General features: G+C 31.1%; 1 protein-coding gene across 1 annotated transcript in view; it reads left to right on the top strand.

Annotated features, from left to right (window-relative positions):
• The window catches only part of LOC135951249 (ATP-binding cassette sub-family G member 1), a 73,130-nt gene that overhangs the window by 7,930 nt on the left and 39,179 nt on the right, over positions 1-26,021 (top strand). Inside the window, exons 2-3 of the mRNA XM_065500864.1 lie at positions 20,040-20,429; positions 23,448-23,565. Coding sequence (XP_065356936.1) covers positions 20,138-20,429; positions 23,448-23,565 — 410 coding nt within the window. The 5' untranslated portion in view covers positions 20,040-20,137. The remainder of the gene's footprint in view (positions 1-20,039; positions 20,430-23,447; positions 23,566-26,021) is intronic.

Below are 26,021 nucleotides of genomic sequence, written 5' to 3'. Positions count from 1 at the left end.
TTTTTTCACAATAGTATTGTTTCTCGTCCATTAATCTCACACATAAATATTTAGTGATGTGCACGTTCTAAATAAATGTGTTATCGACGTCACTGCAATCAGCTGTTTCCGTCACTTTACCACTGCGACAGCATTTGAGGTGTGTTTTTGAAGAAAATCACAAAACAAAAGTCTATAAAATATAAATTAAATTTGCATTTTGTAAGTTCATACAAACATATACCATATAAAAACAATGCAGTTAGAATTCTTTTTTTTTGTGTGTCAACAATTATATTTACGGAAAAATTTCAAATTATTTTAAGCACATACACGAGTATTTGCATATCGTCGCATAAAAAATCAAAAGACGTATACAAAATGAATTGTATAATAAAAACATTAATATTATTTTACAAAATTTTTACATTTTAACTGGCGATATTTGTCAAAAAGTAGTATAATTACGAGTATTTATTTTTGGAAATCATACCTGTTTGTTTGTGTTCAAATGAATTTGTAAAATCATTAATAAAATAATATTAATGTTATCTTATTTGAGGTAGATTTCTGGTTTACATTTTAAATTCTTTATTTATAATAAGCTACAGTGAATATAATAAACATTTTAAACTGCCATTCTTAACTATCTTAACATGTCCTTCATTTTTCATATATATAGTATTTAGATTGTATTGGACATACAAATATACTTTATATATAGTTCTAAAATGGGGAGAGTTCTGGTCCTATCTTTTTAAAAATTTCATAAAGTAAAATTCTGAAGGATACGCTTCTTTTTCCCATTTGTTTGCGAGTTATTTAACTCTTTGCGGTTTAGTGGTCACTTTACTAACCACCTTTTCTATAATCTTTAAAACATAGTTTATTGACATCTATTGGCATTTTGCTAAACAATTATATTGTTTGAAGTCATCGTTTGTGTTTTTTTTGCAAAACTTTGCTGTCAGGGTGCTCTGAAACCAACATTTTGGGGTGGTTTTTTTATGTTTTGATTTATTTTTTCTTATTTTTTATAATAAAATAACCTTGATTATAGTAAAAATGCAATTGTTTTGCGTTTACATGAGAACTTAAGAATTAAGAAAACTTGAGCAAGTTATTTTTTTTTTTTTTTAAATAAATTAACACAAGTGGACTTAAGACACTTTCCATACAAAGGCCATTCATCGATCGATGTAGTTGCTATTGCACTTTGTGTGTCTGGATGTATTTTACACCCAGTTTAAAACACTAGTAAATATTTTGCATAGTTTTTCTTTGCATTTCATTAAGTCCAATGCACAATTATTATACGTGGCGTGGCATTGTTTTAAAAATTAATGTAAAATTATACTATATTATAGATTAAATGGTGACAAAATAGTTTTTAATAAAAAAAATATACATATGCCATTAGTTTAGGTTCTGTTTAACCTACCAAGTCATGGTTGAATATGGCTGCAAATGGTTTTGTAAATATAAGGAGTGCGTCGTTAAAATAGGTAACATGTAAATAGTTGAATAAAACGTGATTAGAGTAAGTGAGATTTAAAAGTAAAAGCATTTAGTGTTATAATTATTTCACATATTTGTACTACATATAATCACCCTTATTGCGAATCAATATTTCACATGAAATATGTTCCCTTTTCCCATTTTTCGTTCATAAACTTTGTTCATGTGAAAAAATTCCCCATGTTGGGAAATTTTTAGATGGAATTTTGTAAACAATAAACATCTGTTACGAACAAAATCAACTATTGTGAATGAAAAGTTCAGGGGAATATCACGATAGCAATTTTCCCTTCGAGGGAAATGGATATTTCATGGGAACATAAATTTCACATGTTTTTCATGATAGGGGTTAATAATTTCCCAACAAAAACTTTCCTTATCAAGCAATTAGTCTTAAACAATAGAATTTTTACTCATTATTATAAAATTTTGATGTCATTGGAGGCATGTCACACTATTTTAATACACACACTTACACTACACATTTTATAATGTTCAAGAATATACTGGATAAACTGACTGACTAACTTCAACTTACTGTTACTATTTATATACGCATTGTCATCTTCTAGAAGTTTCATGAATTATCTAACGGACAAAACTAGAATGTTCCATTTCTAGAGCTTTCAGCAGCATTAATCTTAGCAACTTTAACAGTTAATGGTGGATATGAAACCAGACGTTAAAACCGTTACATTCAAATTGATAAGAACATTTTTCTAGTCGCTTGAAACTTTTTGGCCTTTAAAATTTAAATCTTTAAAGCCCAACATTTGCTTCAACTTGACGTATTAAAACATTTTATACACAGTGCGAATTGCAGCACAAACATTTTTGGATTCCTTAGACGTTTTGTTTTACCCCTTCACTTCAAACATTAAGTCCTTATATTCCCTGGGAAAAAACTTCCGGTTGATAAAGGTGTTGCTGAGTTAACAATCTTTGAGCGAGTGAGACACCGGTCTAGCAAAAATCCATTTTTTGTATGAAGGAGACATGATTTTATACTTGAGCAAAATGGGGTTTTGAGAATGTATCTCTAAACTCCACAAGAGACTCAAACAATTCAAGATCCATATATTTATGTTGTTGAGCATTGTGGAATGCAGGATGTTCTAGAAGAGAGTATCGCTGCTTACAGTGTTGAAGACTTTCGATAAGTCTATCGATACCATCCTTTCGCAAGGGCTCGTCGCAGATCACTTCCACTCCTTGTGGAGGTTCGTAGAGTTAAGAGAGCCATTAGTTGTGATTGTTTTGGAAAGTTCATCCCTGCGGAAAAAAGTTTCCGGTTAGTTAACAATCTTTGACCGAATGAAAATCGGATCGTGCCGGAGATCCAATTGGTGTAAGAAGGAGACATGTCTTGAGCAAAATGAAGTTTTTAAACTTCACAAGGGACTGAAGCAATTCACGATAATTTTTTTATGTTGTTGGACATTGTGGAATGCAGAATGTTCTAGAAGAGAGTGGCGTGACTTATAGTGTTTAAGGCTTTCGACAAGTAGCGGTTAATACTGTTGAGATATTGGTCTCTAAAATTATATCTTTATCACATCCTTCCCAAGCTTTATTATCGGGATGATACTTCTGTAATCCTGTTATGGATCTCCTCAACGACGAGGTTAAAAACCGTGGTCAGATAGTAACTTGGATATACCGTTGGGGTCAATAGCTTTGAATGGTTTGGCTGCGTTGACGGCCTCTATAACTACAGTTGGGGTGTATAGCTGTGGTAGGTCCGAGATTGTAATGTTGTGCAGTTTTCGAACAAAACTTTCTTTCGCCTTGTCATTCTGAGAGCGCAAAATGAAAAGCTGGCAAAATGTAATTCGAATAAGATGGTATCTGCAAACTTAATCGTGACCCTATTATCCTTCTTCCAAGGGATAAATAGAGATACCTTGTCACTCTGAGAGAGCACAATGAAAAGCCGACGAAACGCAAGCGAGCAGCTTTCGAATAAGATGGTATTAGCCAACTTAATCGTGACCCTTCTTCCTAGGGGTAAATACAGTGACCATCTGTATGTCACAACTTGCCAACTCCTGAACTCAACTTCTAGTTTTTCAAATGATCTAAACATTTTTCCGCTTGTCTTCTGGGATCTACCTCTACGCTTAGTATACACTGGAGGGTATCGGAAGATCATTGAAGAAGCGATCGATAAATTCTGTAATTTCAGAGTCGATAGTTCAATAGAGACAAACGATTATGGAAATATTGTCAGTATCTAGAGATACTATTGAACGTTAGCTTGCACAGCTCACTATTGTGGTCCGTTTGTGGGCATCGTCGTTCAGGATGCAGAAAGTAAATTTCTCAATTTTGTCCGCCAATTAAACACCTCTCTGGTCTTCTTCTAAGTTAGAGTGAAAGAAATAATGGTGTCCGTTGAAGTCACCAGCAGCTGAGTTTTGTCGTCTTCGCATCATGTGGTAAAAATAAATAAAATCATTCGACCTCTTCCTTTCATTGTTTTATCAGTTCCTAAGGAGACATCAGTATAAACAGGAGTCGCTCTTTAATAAGGTGAACTTGTTTCTGACACTGTTCTAGTGGAGAAACATGATTTATTTCAAGTATTATTGGTGATACTGAAAACCCTTGACCGAGAATTTCGTCGTATGATTCCGACATCGCCTCGTCGAGAGAATGATCGTAATACACATACATTAGCCAAACATTTGTGAATCTTGTTTTGAGGGTTTTTAAATCTTTTCTATATTTGCAACTTTGAACTTTTGAGTATAACTTGAATTATTTCCTTTTCCAATATTTTAATTGAGATCATTTCAAAATAATAATTCCAAAAATTGCTGGTGGCATTTTTAGATCTTTCGCTATCGTTTGCTAAGCGTTTGCTACTTTTCTTCCAAGCGGTTCATTTCTAGATTAATTATTTTATATGTATTTGAATGGAGATCGACAACAATTTAGTTTGATAACAATTGGTGTCAAATATTTTCCTATTTTTTTTAAATTTTGCATTTTCAAATCTTAATAGTTGTAGGCAACTACTTGGAATTTTGCAAAATTATAAGAAATTAAATCAACTATTCTTAAGTGCAATTAAGCGAATTGGCTTCCAGCTAAAATAATTTCCCCTGCTATCATCAAAGTTAAATTTTGCAAACTTTCTAATTTCAAGTTTTGTTCTGCTAATCAAAACTAAACTAAACTGATTTTAATAATTTAACTAAAAACCATTAGTTAAAATCTTTTATGGCTGTGTTGTCAAGTATAGTTTTTTGACCCCAAACTCAACATCTTCAGTTGTACAACAAATTTATTGCATATTACGTTTTTCGTTTTAAATTTCTTTAGCTTCTTTTAGCGTTTTTTAGGGAAAATTTGTTGTCTGTGAACTCGTACAAGGTCATGGTTTAATTTGTTGTCAAATTTCATGAATAATTTGTTTGTGATGTTGTTGTTGTTATTACTGTTGTTTTCATTAATGAATGATTTGATTTTTTGGTTATTTTTTGTTTGTTTTGTTTTGCTTTTTAATTTCTGCTTTACTATTCAATGTTTTGTTATTATTTTGATTGTTTTTGTGGGAAGGGAATTTCACTGACCTTGGTAAATATTTCAGTTCCGAAGTCTGCTGCTGATAAGGGCTTAATTCAATTGAGTATGTGTGGGATGATAAGATTTTTATTAAAAATTATAACATTTAAACATAATTTATACTTGTTAAGCTTTGTTGTAAGAAATTATACAGTTAAGTTGTATTTTTATCAGTTTTGCAAAAAAATTTGTTTTCCAAAAATTCGCATATTCAAAATTGTTTAATAAAAAAAATTTTCAACCTAGATCTCTGAAAAATGTATTTTTAGTGCTATTGAATTGAATGACATCTCCAGACATAGTCAGACCATAGACATGCCATAAATAGACCATAGCCAGGCGCGGATCCAGGAGGGAATGGAAATCCACCCCAAAACCAAAAAGTTGTCATATAAACAAAGATTAACGTAAAATAAATTCTATTTTATTCCCCCCAAATGGACCTGGATCCGTGCTGTTAAAAACAAACAAATAAAAATATACGGCAACACTACTCCCATTGCCTTTCTCTCTCTATCTCTCTTACATCAAAGATGCCATACTTAAAAAATAGAAATTAAACATTTTGTTGGTGTTTTTTAGCTTGTTTATTGAAATAACTTGAATTTTCTTTAAAAAAACGTTAATATTTTATAAACGTTATAAAAAAATTAACTTATAAAACTCAGAATATATTTGCTTATTTAAGTTTTTCAATAAATACCAAAGTAAAATGCTTTATATTCTAAAAAAAACATTGCAAAAATGTAAATATTTTTGTCTTTAATTTCTAGAAAAATTTGTTTAGACATTTTAAACATTGCGCATTCAGAAACTGCTGAAATAACGCATAAAACAATTCCTTTTAAAAACACAGACAACCTGTGTTTTTTTTGCATTTGTTAAATTATTTTTATACAATCGACACAAAAAAAGTTCAAAAAGTTCAAATTACGTTTACATTACATTTTTTTTTTCTTCTGCAGTCTGATAAATTTTACTTTAGTAATTTCGAAAATAAAGTAAAATACAATTTTTTTATGAAAGATTTCACTAAAGAAAGTAAAAAAAACAACAATAAAAAAGAATTGTTTGAAAGTCCGTTAATGAACAAAATGTAATGATGGTAGTAAAAAAAGACTGTTAACGGATAAAAGTGGTAAAATATTTTATTATAGTTTCAGTTAAACTATGGCTTTGCTTAACTAGCAGTCAGTTAAACTAAGGTGGAACTTTAAACCAGTGGTCGGCACACCTAGTCATTGGGGTCAGAAATAATGTGAGCAAAACTTGTTAATTTCGTTTAAAAATACAGACATTTCAATTAAATTAATTATTTTATAAAGAAATCAAGACAATCTTCAATTGCAAAGCTTAAAAAGTAGATGTATAAGAGAACAGAGCTTCTAATTAATTAAATAAATTTGACCTTAATTCACTAATTCTCATCTTAATTTGGAATCAAAAAAATTCAGGAATTCATTCCATAAATCCGTTCCCAAAAACTAATTCTTTATTTAAATGAATTCATTCATTGTTGAATCAATTCTTTAATTTTTTCTTTAAAATCTTAATCATCTAGTCCTAATGTTTTCAATAATATTAAATACTTATTCACAATGGTTGTATCTACACTTCAGGTGACTCACAAACCTTGTCTTCTCTTGATATATTAATTGTTTAAACAAGGGTTATCAAAACACTTAGTGACTAAAATTGCCAGAAAAATTGTGTAAAAATTAAACCTAAGTTTTTATAATCACCCGTATCGAGAAAAACATGTGAATTTATGTTCCCATTAAATATCCATTTCCATCGAAGGGAAATTGGTATCGTGATATTCCCCTGAACTTATCATTCACAATAGTTGATTTTGTTCGTAACAGCTGTTTATTGTTTACAAAATTCCATCTAAAAATTTTACAACATGGGGAATTTTTTCACGTGAACAAAGTTTCATGTGAAATATTGATTCGCGATAGGAGTGAATAATGGATAGATTGTGAGCAATTAGTTGAATATTTCGAAAAGTTTACATTTTATTGTCAATATCCCATCTGATCCCTATAAACATTTGTCCACTTTATAAAATCAATGACTAAATTTTTTTAAAATAATCAATTGACTTCATCTTACTTCTGTTAATTTATCATACTTTGTTTTTATTTTGTTTTAATTTATGGTCTCTCATTTAACTAAAACAAGGTTGAACACATTAAAAACCAGAAAGCCAAATAAAATCACAAGGAAAATATCCATCAAAGTGTTCACCATCAGCATTTAATGGCTGGCCAACTTAATTCTACCCATTAACTAGTGTATGTGGTGGCTGCCATAAAAGGAAAAAGGCCAATAAATGGAAAAAGGTGCATTTAAGTAAAATTGGAATGGTTTTAATATGTTTTTAACCCTATACGATTTTGTGAACAAAAAAAATTTTAATTTATTTTAAATCTATAAATACAACAAGCAAAGGAAAACAAATTTTGAATGAATGGAAGAAATTAAAATAGTTGGATGTTGTGATAATTGAGTTCACTGACTGTCGCTTGGTAATCAATAGTGTAAACAGTTTGGAATTTAATGCTAATTAAACTTTAGAGACTAAAAGCAGTCTGCCTAATGTGCTTAATTTCTACAGAAGTAAACTTTGCATTAGTAGTCTAAAGAATAAGCAGTTGAAATTTAATTTGTACTATAGGAATTTGACTACTTCGATTACATACGTGACTAAAAGTGAACTACTTTCACCGGCTATTAGACTATATCTTTGTAATCTATAGGATTTCTCCTACAATATTCCCGTGTTAGGCTACTGCAGGAAAACCTCAAGTTATCTACTAATACATAACAACAAACGACTTCCATCTGCTCGTATCAGTAAAGATACAAGGCACGTTTAAAGGTTAACAAGAAATAAAAATCGTTGAAAACATATGAAACCGGTTATAAACTAAGTTATACGGTCAATAACGTTAAGTCTGGTTGATGGTGGTTTATAAAATGCCACAAGTATCAGCAACAACAAAATGAAAACCTGGCCAATTTTACAACATACACAAACAACAAAAAACGCAACCAAAAGACGTAGGCAGTCAGATGGATATTGAAACCATAATAAGAATAAATATTGCGGAATGTTGCAAGTTCATTTACAGACTAGTACAGGGTAGCCAAGATTTGAAAATATGGTTAAGTCGAGGGCATTTTTTTGCATGCATTCTGACAAGTCCAAAACTTGAAAAGATAATTGCTTGCAACAAATTGTAAGCAGTGTAAATCAAATTGTAAGAATTCCAAACAACTGACTCCAAATGTTATTGCTTAGAAGTTTATAAACTTATGCTTCATAATGAGTAGCAAGGTTATATATAGTCTGTATTTCCGACCCTCTATTCATATTCGTGTGTTGATTGAAATATATTTCCGGAAGACATCAGACAAACTCCGGATCCACATCTAAACAAAATATAAAATATATTCGTTAGAATTTTGATAATGAAAATCATCAAAATTGGTCCACAAATGGCTAAAGATAATGAAATTAACGAAAAACAGTATAGAAATAACTGATAGGATTGAGTTGATCAATTACAATCAAGACATACTTATACAGTGGAATGAAAAGCAAAACTGACATCTTATGAAAATTAGCTGAAGAATAAACTCAGGTAAAAACAAATATATACACTGAAGAATGGATAATTGAGGCCATCAGTGCTAAAGTGCTGTAACCCACAACTTTTTTTGGTTATATACCAGTCCTAAAGTGGGGTAAGGTTGTTACATACAGTCACAAAGTGGGGTAAGCTATCAATTGGTATTCAAAAGCAGATGAAGCATAGTATAACAAAGTAATGTACCAAAAGTGGTGTAAGTTGAATATACCACTAAATAAATAGTTTGTGGTTACACCACTTTTACACTGACAGCCTCAATTGATGATATATTAAAACTTATGAATACAAAAAGAATGAAACCGCAAAGCTAACGAAAATAAATATAATCGTACATAACGAATACAACGTATAAAGAAGCATGAAGCAAAACGTCTATGGTTAGAAAATCAGTGTTTGGAAATAGAAAGTCTTTGAATCGTTGCATTGCTATTTTAACTTACACAAGAAACTAAAGGAAACTTGTGGTCGACAAAGAAAAACCACACCAATTGTTTTGAATGAATAACCGTAACGAAGATAGAAGTGAAACGAGATGTATGGGAAGATTATGGCAATTATTTACAGATTATACTACAATAGATCCAAAGACTCTGTATATGATGAACAACAGTTTATGGTGCCACCCAATACGAAACATAAAATAAGAAGAGCTATAAAATGAATATAAAAATAACAAGGTCTAACGTTGAAATATCGATGGAGTTTATATAAACAAATAAAGTAAACTAATTAATGACAAAGACATTTTTCCTGATGAGTGGTTAAACTCCTCATTCATCTCTTGGTCATACTCAGTGTGGTTTCCATGAAGGCATATGAACCAGCTCTATTTTACATACAGATTCTATACCATTTTTCCATTTTCTTTCTTATTGACCAACAGGCATATCTTGCAATTCCAAAGCGCTTTAGTGGAATGTTGTATAGCTCTACTGCAATCTCCAGTAGTTATACAGGACTTGGAATCGTTAATTAATTCTTGAAGATAAAAATCCTCTGCTCTCCTACATTAGGAGGATTTACGGTTGGTATATTCATACTTGACTTCACAATACTTTTGATTTTGGACGAAATTATTTCAATAGAGTTAAGCATTGGTGTGCATTGTCACGTACCAAAACGAGTTCAGATAACTGATTACCCAACACTTGCTATCAATACTTTTGATCCATTCGTTGGCGCTTTCGGTAGTGAACGAACCTTTGCGACTATCCATTTGAATAATGCCTGTGGTACCAATTGCACCTATCAGGTGGATGTCGGCGCCACGGGAAGTAGGTATCGAAAGAACTGTTCGGGATCCAACACGAGACCAACCATGTTTTCTACGACAAAATAAATTGAAATTGGTCTCTCTATCCAGACAACCACATCTTTCCACATCTGATATAATCGTTAATTTTGTTTTTTTTTTAGTTTAAAATAATTTATATAATGTTTCTCAGTTTTATTTAGAAGTTTCTCAATTTCAATTGCAATTTTCTCAATTTCGTTTGGAATTTTCCCAATTTAAAATTGAATTTCTCTATTTCATTTGGAATTTTCTCAATTTTAAATTGAAATTCTCAATTTCATTTGGAATTTTCTCAATTTAAAATGGAAATTCTCAATTTCATTTGGAATTTTCTCAATTTTAAATTGAAATTCTCAATTTCATTTGGAATTTTCTCAATTTCAATGAAAAATGGTGTAGTCCGAAAAAGCTTTTCACAGAGTACAGAACCATACATTGATAGATATCCTGAAAGATCTTAGTATTGACAAAAAAAATAGTTTGTATTGGTGATAAACAGCAAAACAAATTATATCTCTATAGACGGAGCAGTCTGCTAAGGGTGCATAGTGTCCCCTCTAATTTTAAAAGTCTACTTGGATGTAATCTTTCAAGAAGATACAAAAAAATTCACTAGCACTCGGATACCTATGGGACCATTGTGAATGGCTTTAAGAATACAGGTTAAGATACAAGATTTTAAAATTTCCAGACATTACGTTCCAAACAAACATAAGAGATTAATAGAATTCCAACTTAATTCTCTTATGAAGGAAAATATATCCTCTGTTCCACAACCCGCAATATATTTCAATCCATAATGTAATTTTGAATCTAATCTGCAATATACATCCACATAAGTGAAGTGTCCTTACTTATTTACTTTATATGACTATTACAACCGAGGGTCGGTTTCAGCCTGAAGCAAAATAGAACGCCAGATATTCCTGTCTTCTGCATGCTGGCGCCAATTGAAGACACCAAGTGTTTTCAGATCTTGTTCCACTTGGTCATTCCAACGGAGAACTTTTCTTTTATGCCTATAGAGCTGGAGCGTCATTATCCATTCGCCATTTCATTGTCCGAGCCAGCATTCTTTGGATTTTGCACTTGACTGCATCTACGTCGGCGTATAGCTCGTACAGCTCATGGATCATTCTAATACGGAATCCATCTTCAAAGCGTATAGGGCCGTAAATCTTACGAAGAATTTTCCTCTTAAACATTGCCAACAATGACTCGTCTGATATTTTCATTGTCTATGTTTCTTTGTACATGTATGTTCCCATGAAATATTCATTTGCCTCAAGGGGAAATTGCTATTGTGATATTCCCATGAACCCTTCATTCACAATAGTTGATTTTGTTCGTAACAGCTGTTTATTGTTTACAAAATTACATCTGAAAATTTCACAACATGAGGAAATATTGATTCGCAGTATTGGTGATTTTGTTGACATAATTATTTAAGAAATATTAAACATTTCCTTTCAAATTAAACTTAAAGCTAACTGAAACCGATCTGATGTAAATAATAGTATGAACGTTTCATACATAACCAAAGTACATTTGATGGAAGATATCGTTGTGCGAGTGTTCTGGCAACTTTGTTCGAACAATAACAAGAATTGTCCACACGAGACAAATTTATGCGCGGACACAAAGTGAATAAAATAGTTGGCTCGTCATGATGGGGAGTTAAGTTGAATGAACAATTCAAAATGTTACCATTTATTTACCCATGATTGATCATGCAACACCTCGAAAATCCTTATTTATTTTCGCATGACAACTCTGCGTTTCCATAAAATCGCAACTCGTTTGTGACACACTAAGTGGAGTGGTGGAGATTTTTTGAAATTGATAGTGAATGGGATTTGTAATGAAAATAAAAACTGAATAAAAACGAAGCAAAATGTTATGTTTATATTGACAAAGATTTTTTTGTTTTCAATTACAAACAAAGAAAAAAAACGTGTTACGAGTTTAATTTATTTCTAAAAATATCTACAAAATTAATTCTTATATTACCAAGTTTGAAAGTGTATTTTATTTTCTGTTTTGGTTTAATTATGTGTGCCAAATTTAATTTATAATTTAAAACAAACTAAAATTGTTTAAAATAAACTACATAAATAATATTAATTTAATTACGTACTATTGGTTGTTGTTATTGTTATTAATTGCAAAAGAACCTTGAGAATTAAAGAAATTCATGAATGTTTTGAAATGGAATAAAATAGAAAATAACGCATGTTTTTTTTTTACTTTGTCAGATTATTTGGAATAACAACAATATTAAATTTAATCACTTACTCATTTTATTTTAATTAAGGAATAAACAAAGAACCTTTGATAATAATTCGCGCTCAGTCTTATCAATTGCGATGAATGTCATGAAATACAATAACAAATTGAATAAAATAAAAAACCAAAAAATACGAAAAAACAGATGATAATTATTATTTACCTTAAAAATGAAACTGACCTATAACAATTTATTTGATTGCGACAATAGATGGCGTATCTCTTGAATGCAGTTTTTGTTTTTAATAACGTATATGTCATTTTGAAGGGTATATATCTGTCATTTATTCTTACTTCTCACTTAGTTATTGAACATTATAGTGAAAACAATAATGTTTTTTTTTTTTGCTTCGAAAATATCGAATTCTGTACCAACAAAGCGTCTTATGCGGGAAGTTTTACTTTACTTCTTAAGCACATCAATTGCTCACCAAAGCTTATGGTGAGCAATCGGTATTCCATTGGTGTCAAAGTTCGATAAATGGTTTTTATGCTGTTCAGAATTGGTGATTTTGACACGCAAGACAAAGATTGCCCAGGCCAGCCAAAAAAGAATGAAGACCATGAATTGTAAACATTACTCCTTGAAGATTGTTGTAAAATTTATCAAAAGCTTTCAAAATCATTGGGTGCTACTCAAGCTGCAAAACGTTTGCGAGCATCAGGATTCATCCAAAAGCAGGGAAATTCGGTACCATACGAATTGAAGCTAACAGTCGTTGAAGACGATTTTATGATGCTTGAACGCTACAAAAGAAAATCACTTTTGCACCGAATCATTGCTTGCGATGATAAATGGATCCATTATGATAACCCGAAGCGCAAGAGATCGTATGTGAGGCCCGGCCAACCAGTCGAATCGACACCAAATCCAAATATCCATGGCGCTATCTATTATGAGCAGCTAAACAGACCATCACAGGGAACCTGTACCGAATACAACTGATTCGTTTGAAGTCAGCATTGACCGAAAAACGCCAAGAATATACGGCCAGATATGAAACCGTAATATTCGATCATGACAATGCTCGGCCACAATTTGTAATACCTGTTTAAAAGTATTTAGAATGAAGTGGTTGGGAAGTTTCGCCTCATCCGTTTCATAGTCCAGACTGTGCCCCGTCCGTTTACTATTTGTTTCGATCGATGCAGAACGATCTCTTTGGCACACGCTTCACTTTGGAATAGAGTATCCGATATTGGCTTGATTCGTCCTTGGCCTCAAAAGGTGAGCAGCTATTTTGGCTCGGAATCCACATGTTGCCAGCAAGAATGCTCGGCCACAAGTTGTAATACCTGTTTAAAAGTATTTAAAATGAAGTGGTTTGGAATTTTTGCCTCATCCGCTTCATAGTCCAGAGTGTGCCCCGTCCGATTACTATTTGTTTCGATCAACGCAGAACGATCTCTCTGGGATACGCTTCGCTTTGGAACAGAGATCAGCAGTTATTTTGGCTCGGAATCCATATGTTGCCAGCAAGATTGGAAAATGTTATAGCTAGCGTAGTATAAATGTTTAAATATAAAATATTGGGTTAAAAATCAAACAAATTTTTTTTTATTTAGAGATATTTGTTGGCTCTTACAAAAGTTCTGTAAAAACAAATAAACATTTGTATGAGCAATGTTATCATTACATTCATTAATAAATCCTTTGTTATTTTTTGTACTTAATGACAGTTCAATTAATTTTCAATTTCAAATTTCTTAAGTTTACTTTGTTTAGTCGTGCTGTTTATTATGTGCGATTGTTTGTTTGCTACTACAAAGATCCTGTAAAAACAAATAATCGTTTGACACAACCATGTGATCATAGCTCATGTTTACTTTTTGTCTGTATTGATATAATTGAAATATTTAAAAACAAGATTTGTTCAATTATTTGTTAAGTTTCATTTTATTTCAATTTCAAATCTTTTATTGTTAGTTTGTATAACACTTTTAATTTAGTCGTCCGGCCAGTTATTTTGTTATTATTTTTTCTATTTAGCCTTACGAGGGTTTTTTTTTTGATAATAAATTATCATTTGACAACCGTGCAAAAAAAAACAAAGTTACAATTAAAATACATTATTTTAATAATAAATTATAAATTATAGAGGTAGCAACCTTGTTGCAATAATATTTTATTTGCACAGCATATTGCTGGCAAAGTGTAGCTGGTAGGCAGTGTACTGTGATGTCATTGGAGTGCTGCCAGTTTAACACTTTAACATTTAAAAAAAGTATTAACAATTTTTCAAAAATAAGCTGAAAAACTAATGTTGGTTTTATGAAAAAGTTTCTATGAAGATTTTAGCTCCAATTTTAATTTATTACCTAAAATTCTGAAGAATTATGTTTTCGATTTAAACTCAATATTATAAGGGATGAAAACAGAAATGTACGGACCTACATGTGGCATATATTAACCAATTAATATTTAAAAATCAAAAAATTTCTAATTAAAATAAATATCAATCGAAAACCACACCAATATCTCTCACTGCTGTCAAAAGATGTTAATGTTGCCAGCAACATGTTTTTGCAACATTAAATGTTTACAATGGTAAAACTACTACAAATTCTTAAAATTAATTGCATTTCTTTTGTTTTCTTTACACTATTTCACAATATTTTATTTATTTGTATATGTAGATTTAATTGTTTATTTTCTCTGTCCAACATCAAACGTAATTTTCGCATGTTATAAACTGAAATTAGCATTTTTATAAATTTTAACCAAAGTCATCGAAATTCTCACAACAAAAAACACAAAAGCCACAGAAAAGCGATTATGTTAAAATTGTATAATTAAAACAACGTGTTTGTTTTTCGTTGGTTTTCTTTTGTGCCATTACATTTCACATTTTGGGGGAAAGGAAAAACCAAATAATAGACTATCATCAGTCAATCACATTTTGCATTGTTTCTGTTTTTTTTCCAGCAAAATACTATACATATCGTTAGTTTAGTGTGCAAATGAGCTAAGTCCGCTTTTCATGAAAATTGAGATTTTTTGTGCGGTTTAGATTTTGACACGGAAGACAAAGATCGCTCAGGCCAGAAAAAAAAGTTTGAAGAGCAAGAACTGGAGGCATTAGTCCATAAAGATTGTTGTCAAACTCAACAAGAGCTTGCTTGAGAGCTATAAATTGATTGTGCCCCGTCCGACTACTATTTGTTTAGATTGATGCAGATGTTACGCCTCACTTTGTAACAGACTATCCGATATTGGCTTGATTCATTCTTGCCTTCAAAAGATGAGTAGTTCTTTTGCCTCGGAATCCATATGTTGCCAGAAAGATGGGAAACGTTATAGTACAATAAATGTATAATGTAAAAATGTTTCAAAATAAAAGCTAAAACTTTAAAAAAATCCCGCTCTTAACGGGTCAGTCATACTGAAACATGTTTCCATGTTGGCCACCACATCATCCTACGATATCTTGGTACAGACCTCTTTAATGATGTAAAATGTAAAATGTCAAATTTGTCAGAAGTAACGGGATATGAAAGAGAATCACCCCTATCATGAAAAAACATGTGAAATTTATGTTCCCATGAAATATCCTCGAAGGGAAAATTGCTATCGTGATATTCCCCTGAACTTTTCATTCACAATAGTTGATTTTGTTCGTAACAGCTGTTTATTGTTTACAAAATTCCATCTAAAAATTTCCCATGTTGATTAATTTTTTCACGTGAACAATGTTGATGAACGAAAAATGGGAAAAGGGAACATATTTCATGTCGAATATTGATTCGCGATAGGGGTGAATGCGCAATTTATTGTTGTTTGTTTGAGAGGCTCCAAAAAAAGTTGGGGTTAATCGAAATTGTATTTTTTAGCCATAATGCATGTTAATACCAATTTGCTTAGCTTTATTTATTTACCTTATATTTACAATTGAAAAATACTTATACGGTCTGTGTTTATTCCCAGCTGCATTTAATGTAAAATATTCGTATTTAAACTTTTAATAATATTGAATACAAAGAACTTAAGATAAACATCAAATGACTCATAAGATTAAATTACCCCTCACTTTAGAGCATCTCAAAAGTACATAATTTAAATTCCCTGTAATTACAGCATCATCATTTTACACGCAGAGAAAAAACATGGTTGGGCATGGTCACGACTACTACACTGTGTTTTTTGTAACAATGTTGTCGTATACAAATAATTGTTAAATTTTAATCTGATTTCAGCTATATTTTTAATTACAGTAAACAATTTTATGTTCATTGCAATTATAAATTTGAGTATGATTCAATGAAAAATTATTATTTTTCAAACAACTTAAGAATAATAACTATGCAAAAACATTATCACCCATATCGCGAATCAATATTTCACATGAAATGTGTTCCCTTTTCCCATTTTTCGTTCATCAACTTTGTTCACGTGAAAAAATTCCCCATGTGAAATTTATAGATGAAATTTTGTAAACAATAAACAGCAGTTACGAACAAAATCAACTATTGTGAATGAAAAGTTCGTGGGGATATCACGATAGCAATTTTTCCTTCGAGGGAAATGGATATTTCACAAAATTTCACATGTTATTGCCAATATTGTGTGTATGACTTAAAAAAAAGTTTTAAGCTTTTATTAAAAAAAACATTTGTACAATATAAATTTATTAAAAGTATTGGCCATTGCTAGCTATGATCTTTTCCCATCTTTCTGACAATATATGGATTCCGCGCCAAAAGAACTACTCATCTTTTGAGGCCAAGAATGAATCAAGCCAATTTCTGATACTCTGTTCTAAAGTGAAGCGTATCCCAGAGATAACGTTCTGCATCGACCGAAACAAATAGTATTCGGACGGGACAAGGTCTGGACTATAAGGCGGATGAGGAAAAACTTACCAACCACTTCATTCTAAATAGTTTTTAACAGGCATTGCAACATGTGGCCGAGCGTTGTCATGATGGAATATTAAGGTTTCTTGTCTGTCCGCGTTTTTCGGCAAATGCTCGCTACAAAGGAATCAATTGTATTAGGTACAGGTTCCATGTGTTGGTCTGCCAGATTTCAGCAGCTCATAATAAGTAGAACTCTATTGCTCCAACCAAATACAGGTAATTACCTTAGCACTGGCGCGAATCCTTACGGTGTGAAATAGGAATTCCCCCCCACCAAAATCTACAAGTTTTCATATAAAAAAGTAAAAAAAAGAAGTATGTAGAACAGCACCATTGATATTTGGCTTTGTTGTCGATTCGGCTGTTTGGTCAGGCTTCACATACGATATCTTATGCTTCGGGTTATCGTAATGGAACCATTTTTCATCGCAAGTAATGATTTGGTGCAACATTCAAGACTTAAATTCGTATGGTACCCAATTTCCCTGCTTTTGGATAAATCCTGCTGCTTGCAAACGTTTTGAAATTGCTGATTGAGTTGCTCCCAATGATTTTTCAAGCTCTTGTTGAGCTTGACAACAATCTTCATGGAGTAATGCCTCCATTTCATGGAGGCATTACTGGAGTGGGCGTGGGCGATATTTGTCTTCCGTGTCAAAATCACCACTTCTGGGGCCAAATTACCGCATTCGATATCGTGTAAAATTGATCGTAATTTTCTTATTTGAGATTATGGCATTCGATATCGAGCAAGAAATTTAGTATATTTTATCATAATTTCGATATCGAAATCATTTTTCGATACGATAGCTCATTCGATCACGAATGCGGTAATTTGGCCCCTGAACCGAAAAAAACCCCTCTCGCACGTTGAAGCTGATGGAACACATTAACCATAAGCTTTGGTGAGCAATCGGTGTGCTTCAGCAAAACTTATCGCATATGACGCTTTGTTGGTACAAAATTCTAAATTTTCGAAGCAAAAATAAACGTTGTTGTTTCGACTATAGTGTTCAATAACTAAGTGAGAATAAACAGGATATGTACCCTTCAAAATGACATAAAAGTTATTAAAAATAAAAACCGCATTCAAGCGATACGCCATCTATTGTAAGTCCCGAATTTTTATTTCACCTTCGTGAGAAGGGTATATATAAGTTTGTCTTTCCGTTTGTAATTTCTACATTTTTTCATTTCCGACTCTATAAACTATATATATTCTCGATCCTTATATATAGCGGAGTCGATTAAGCCATGTCCGTCTGTCTGTTGAAATCAACTTTCCGAAGCCCCCAAATAACTTACATACACGATTCATCAATATCTCCGGCTCGGTTGTTATTTAAAATCGATCCACAAATGGTTGAGATATAAGGAAAAAACCGGGACAACCTCGATTTTTGCCCTATTTTTTATCTATATCTGGATTACTAAGTCATTAATATAGACAATATGGATATCTTATGATAGATATTTCAAAGACCTTTGCAATGACGTATATAAGTAAGTTGGACCTACAATGGGTCAAAATCGGAAAAAATATTTTTAAACCCGAATTTTTTTTCACCAAAAGTTTTTTTCGCTAAATTTAAAAAAAATTAAAAGCCAAAAAAAAAAATTTAAATTTTAAAAAGAACATTTTTTCCAAAAAATTAAAAAACTACTTTGGAAAAATAAATAAATTTTGTTTACCTAAAAATATTTACAATTTTTATTTTGAAGTATAAGAAGTGTATATAAGATTCGGCACAGCCGAATATTGCTCTCTTACTTGTTAAGTATGATTTAATTAGACAATAATAATGATCATAATATGTTTGTACAAGAATTATAAATCTTACGAGTATGATATTAGATTATGTTTACCGCAACCATGTTTTTTCTCTGCGTGTAGGTATTAACATTCCCCCTTCCCTTAATCAACCAAAATTATTTAATTACGACAACTACTTTGTTGTATTACTTCAGCCATTCTAATGCATTTAAATATTACAAAATGAACTTTAATTTTATATTTAAATTAGAATTAATTAAACTTGTCATTATACAATATATTAAATCCCTAAACAAAGTCCAATTTGTTGGCATTTAATCTGACTTTTTTTTCTATTAATGACTCATTAACAAATTTGTAAAACATGTTCATTTAAGATTTAATTTCTTATAAAACGTTTAACATTATTTTCTAATCTGATATTACATATCTTAAAGTCAAAGCAGAACTTGACCCTTAATTTTAATAATAATAATATTTACGTTTGATTTTATTATTAATTAGTAATCATTTCTAAAAGTTGGAAAGAAAAGTATTGTGTTGCTTTATAAACAACAATTCAAGAATTTTCCTTAACAGATAATGGTTTGAAAATCACCTTCACCTTAGAAAAAAAAATAATAAAAAATATTTTGTTGTCTGGCTGTTATCAATTGGTAAATGCTTCCGTTTAATCTAGAAACATAAATCATTAAAATGACATCACAGGTGTATATTATTTTTATAAATTTAAATTGTTTATTTTAAAAATGTTTACATTAATATGTTCTGGAAATGAATTTGGGTTTTTGGTAAATTCTCTTAAATATTACAAACATTTTTATTCCCTTTATTGCGTTTTATTTATCATTATTTATTATTGACATTATCATATTACGTTATTATTAATTATAAATTTAATTGAATTGTTTATACATACTATTATCACTTGTTTATTTTCTGTATTTTTAACAGAAAACAAAACGTTTTTCTTTTATTACAATATATTTAACATAAATTTAACATTTATTACTTTTATATTAAAATAATAAACTAATAATTTTTTTCCTTCTCTTAATTTATAACATTTTAATTAATATTTTTTATATTTCCTTCATTACAGATTACTTAACATAAATTATTGTCTCAGCTGCAAATAAACAATAACTATAATTATTAATAACAATTATTATATAATCATTACACCACAATTGTATCCCGATGACTGTTATAAATGATATAAAGCCCTTAAGTGGGTGTGGCAGTGGTGGCAATAAGTCTGATTGTGGCACAGGCGTTTTGGGCATTAATTGCTGTTCAACGGCTGCCAGTTCGGAAATTTCTATAGATCAAACCACCCCTAGTTCATCGAATTCGAATTCAACAACAAAAGTTAATAATTTATCGTACAATTTATATGATGATAATTTTTCGCGCTGTAAAAAAGTCGATATTGAATTTGAGAAAGTGAAATATACGGTTAGTAAATTTTCATTTGCGGAAACGAAATTTGGTGAGTTATTTTTTTGTTATATTTTTACTTTGAAAATAAAATAAATAATTAAATGAAAACAACTAAGGTTTGTTTAAACTGAAAGAAAACACGAGAAAATATCTTTATTATCCCTAAAAAGTTAAAGAATCCCAGTTGGAAAAATCATCGTAGATGACATTGTCTTTGACGATTTATGGAAGATATGTCTCATATCAAAGACAATTGATGACAAGATGAGCGTCAGTGTCTTGATGTTGACGAAAAGTTGAGCGAATGTTGTGCTCTTCTGTTAACTTATAGCCTAACTTTTCCAATTTGAACTGACTATGACAATTAGAGTTTTTCTTTTCTCGCACTTTTTCATTTCCCGAAAAATCGGGATTAATTTTGAAATTTCCCGGGATCCCGGAAATTCCCGCATAACACAATTTATTCCTTTTTAAGATTGTAGACTTCGTTAAAAATTTAAAAAAAAGTCTTTGGCTTTAACATGTAATTGGATACAAATAAAAAGAAATCCAATAAAAATTTAATATAAGAGATATACTGACTCGATTTCTAATTTTGGTTATATACAAACCTGTCACCATTTGTAAATTGTATCGGAATGGCTTCAATTTCCATTAGATTTGGTTCTACGATCGATAGACTCCAATTAATTCTGTTAATTCGGGAAAAATATATATTTTATTTTTTTTTAATTTTGAATTGCTTATTAAATCAAAAATTAAGTTAAAAGACTTGAAGAAAACCCAATTTGGTTTTATTCCAAAATATTTAATTTTACTCTTTGTGAAAAAGCTAAAAACTAAAATAATCCCACTTTCGATCGGAATAGAAGTCAATGACAGCCCATTCACGAACATTCACGAGTTTGTGGAATAATTTGAACAATGAAAATATTATTAGTTTATTTGGGTTAAATCTTTTTTGTTCTATGAATCATCTGCATATGTTTTAGAGATTTTTGATAAAGTCAAGTTAAAAAAACATCAAATAAAACTAAGGAAAATAATTACCAGGAATTCTAGCACAATTTCCCGGGAATTGGGATTGAAAATATTGGTGAATTCCCGGGATTTCTCGTGAAAAACTCCTTTCCACAGAACATCATACAAATATTCAATGACGGACTATTCGGACCAGCTGAATCTGAAACATTTAGATTATGATAGCGTAATTCAAGCCTGTGAAAGTTGCTGCGGACTTCAGTAACAAGGGATATCGATCAGGGATGTCCATATATTTACTGAGCGGCCACTAGACCCCAAAAGAGTGTGTACATCACTTCGAAAATTGTTTAATAATGCCGAATGTCTCTAGGTTACCTTTGTATGTGTTTCTGGATAAGGGGACATTGATGGATACTTCAGAGCTCATGCACTGACGAAAGTTGATACCATCTTAAATAAGATCGGGGAGTAAGATGTCCGGTGTCACTAGAAGATGCAGTAGATCAATATTACTAATGGTGTTTGCGAAACAAAGGCTGGGAAACTTTTGAAATCTCTTATTGTAGAGATCTTTATCGGAGTAATAACTCTAGTTTGCACTCCTCATAGTTCGTTTTAAGTTCACAAATACTAGGTAATTCTTATCGTAGATTCAACGCATATCCTTTCTTTACGGAGCCCAGACTGTTCCTTTCTTTAAGTTCTGTGGCGAATTGAATCCTTGTTCCAGGTGAAGGCTTGAAATTTACAATTTTCAGGAGGAATATAGAAAGGTCTCTTGTTTTTAGACGACCAATCCTTTGGGGATGGGAGTGCATAGGATATTGTTAAACGATTTGGTGTAAACATCGCCATTTCCAGCTTCATTTATAGTGAATTAATTTCCTATTTCAAATAGGAGAAGTAAGACTTCGATGTCATACATGTATTGGAGTTGATCGTTGATATATATCTGAATGTTTTCTGAAGATATTCACCCCTATCGCGAATAAATATTTCACATGAAATATTTTCCCTTTTCCTTTTTTCGTTCATAAACTTTGTTCACGTGAAAAAATTCCTCTTGTGAAATTTTTAGATGGAATTTTGTAAACAATAAACAGCTGTTACAAACAAAATCAACTATTGTGAATGTAAAAGTTCATCGTGATATTCCCGATAGCAATTTTCCCTTCGAGGGAAATAAATATTTCATGGGAACAAAATTTCACATGTTATTGCCGATTGGGGTGATTAAGTTTCTTTTAACGGCTCTGACTGAACGTTCCTATTTAATCTTTAATAATAACGACGCGCTTTGTCGTTGCAGTTACACAATTAATAGTGCATTTCCACGCCTTTCATGATTTTATTCCATTTTCTAATTAATATCCATCCATTCCTTTCGCTAGGATAATGTTAAGCCAAAGATCTGTGTTGCGCTAAGTTTAATGCATTCTCGAGATTATTCCATGGCGAGCCAATAGTAACTGAGCTGTGATGAGATTTCCGTACAGATCAATGACAATTATACTATGGCATTCTAAATATCTGACGTTTGGAACTTGTCTGTGGCCCGATCATGACTCAGTCCAGAACAGAAACTTATTTTTCTAGGGCACAGCTTTCACAGATCCCGTTCTGTGAAACGCTATTGTGATTCAAAAGTAATTCTATATAATTTCATGGAAAATATTAACATTTATTTGTCCAAAAATTAAAATTGACAAAATTAAATATTAACTGCCTGTTCCACGATGTCGAAAGAAAAATGAGTGTAAAAATTTTGTATGAAAAACACTCAGATTTTTAAATTCTTTCGAATAGTTTTCATATAAATTAATTCGAATCATTTTTCTTTCGACATCGTGAAACTGGCCTTAAATTTTGCTATTTAAAAACTAAATTTAATAATGAACACAGATTATTTATAAAGGATACTGAATCGGTTATTGTTCCGTAGAACTAGTTCCGTATATGACAATATCCAACAATTGGTCGCATTCTAGAACTATTTAGTACAGTTTTCTTTCATATAAATATATTTGTTTTATATTTTAAGTTTCTAATAATATTCTACTTATTTTTTTATATATGTTTTCAGTGACAAAAGAAATTCTTCATAGTATTAATGGTGCATTTCGCTCCGGCGAGTTAACAGCAATTATGGGTCCTTCAGGTTCTGGCAAAAGTACGCTTTTGAATGTTATGAGTGGCTTCAGGTAAATATATTGATACAATTTCTAAAATTAAAATACAATACTAAATTGAAATCTTTTAATATCAAACTGAAAACAAATATTTATTATTCACCCCTATCGGCAATAACATGTGAAATTTTGTTCCCATGAAATATCCATTTCCCTCGAAGGGAAAATTGCTATCGGGAATATCACGATTAACTTTACATTCACAATAGTTGATTTTGTTCGTAACAGCTGTTTATTGTTTACAAAATTCCATCTAAAAATTTCACAACAAGGGGAATTTTTTCACGTGAACAAAGTTGATGAACGAAAAAAGGAAAAGGGAAAATATTTCATGTGAAATATTGATTCGCGATAGGGGTGATTATAGTTTTTAAAATGGGACTAAAAAAGTATGTAATTGGAACATTAGAGGCAAAAAGATCGCAGGTTGCCAAGATTGCAAAATAACAGCCATAATTACCCCCATTTTCTCAATCTCTGGTTATTTTTTATCGTGACGATAAACTGACAGTTCTCATACAAAAAAATGTTAATCGGAGGTTTACCGTTATGAAAAACGATAACTAGATATTGAGAAAATGGGGTTAAAATAATAAATAAATCACAAGGTAACCTATCATGTCATATTGACATAATGTTCTAATATTTGACAATGGTTTGAAAATGTTATCGCCTTTCAAGCAAAAAATATCCTAAAATAATTCTACTCTCTACAACCAGCAGATATCTGCGTCGAATGCCTAAGAGCCGGCAAAGCCGAGCCGCCGAGTCGTGAAATATTAGAACATTATGACAACATGACATCATAGGATGGATACCTTGTGAATCGACCAATTGTGTTTGGCAATATAAACCAATTGTATTTAGATGTTTTTGGCAATACCTATTACTATTGTGTTTTCGTATTAAATAAATTATACAATTAATATTAAATTAAGTCTAACAGGTGAATAAGCCACAAGTGAATTACCCAAAAAAGGTATAACCCAAGCATCAATCATCCTAAAATAACTCCAGACTTTTTAAACATCTATAAAACCATATCAAAACCTGTCTAGTAGCAAAACAATTAACAAATGTTTGAAAGAAATTTAAGAGCTATTAACCTACGTAAATTAAAACGTGTGGCTCTGACTGCGTTGTTTAATTTATAAAGAAAAAAGTGTGATTTTTAGTTAATAATCTTTTTAATATTGTTTGACAATTAGCACAGTTTAAATGCAGCAGTATATTCTTAATTTATAACTAATTATATAAACACAGTAATAAAAAGTTTTTATTATTAGTTAGCCAATTAATTTAATTACTTATTTAATGACTGAACGGATGACTTGTTTAGAATGTATTTAGGATTTTGGAACGGCAAACAAATTAAATAAAATTGTATTTCACAAATTAAACTATCATTTAAAGGGAATTTGTCCCTTTTAATGTTTACAGTTGAACAATTTGACATTACTACCCCTAGGTCTCCACGTAGCAATATTTATTGCTGCAATTGTCAAATTTGATTGCGTCAATGAAATTTGCGAGTGTAGACCGCAAATTGCCATATGTAGCAATGATTGCTCTACTGATAGCCTGAGCAATTATTGCTAAGCAATAAGCTGTCAGTTCAGTTGTCATTAATGTAAAATTTCTTCTTTCTATGATTCGGTGCGAATATTTAATTTATTGAAGAACCAAAAGAAAAAAACAAAGAAATTAGTGAAAAAATTAACTTAAAATAAACCAGTTTTTTTTTCATAGAACTCTTCGCGTTGAAAATTTTGCATTTGTGACGAACGTTTTCTACACCTAATGCAATCAGCAATCACTCTGCTGTTGCTATGCCGACGTTATTGCTTGAGCTTAGCAATAAAAATTGCTACGTGGAGACCTAGGGTTTTCATTAAACGGTGATGCCATAGGGCAACAGAGACGTGACGTAACTGTTACAAAACCTAACTCTTGCAACCTCAAAATAACATTTCCTAAAACTACAACCAATTTAAAGATATAAAATTTGCTGTCATGGCTGAACACATAAGTATTTACCCTTTATTTTTTCATTTGCAAATAAATTATCTTTTAGCAAAAAATTACTAGAATCTAACGAAGGCCGGGCATAAAATTGCGTAGTTGGTTTTATCGGTTGGTTTTTTATGACTAATTTTTCATAATCCATATTGTACTATTTATTATGACTATTAAATGGTTTAAAGGCTTATCAAAAGCGCAAATAATCCCCCCTCAATAAGAAAATTCTTAAACAAAATTTCTAAAATAATTACTATGTAGTATTTATCAAAATTACTGCCAAACTTTGCTAGGCAGTTGATAATTTGTTAAATGTTTATTCTAGAGCACTTAAAAATTAAAAAATACTACATATTTCAATAATAACTTTATTAAAATTATCTTGTCCTGCTGTTGCTTTTATAATATTTTTTAGGTTAATCGGTTAAAACTGATTAAATGCCAACCGT

This window comes from Calliphora vicina, chromosome 2 (assembly GCF_958450345.1).
Source record: "Calliphora vicina chromosome 2, idCalVici1.1, whole genome shotgun sequence".
Classification (NCBI taxonomy): Eukaryota; Metazoa; Arthropoda; class Insecta; order Diptera; family Calliphoridae; genus Calliphora; species Calliphora vicina.
This window is presented reverse-complemented; position numbering and strand designations above follow the sequence as displayed.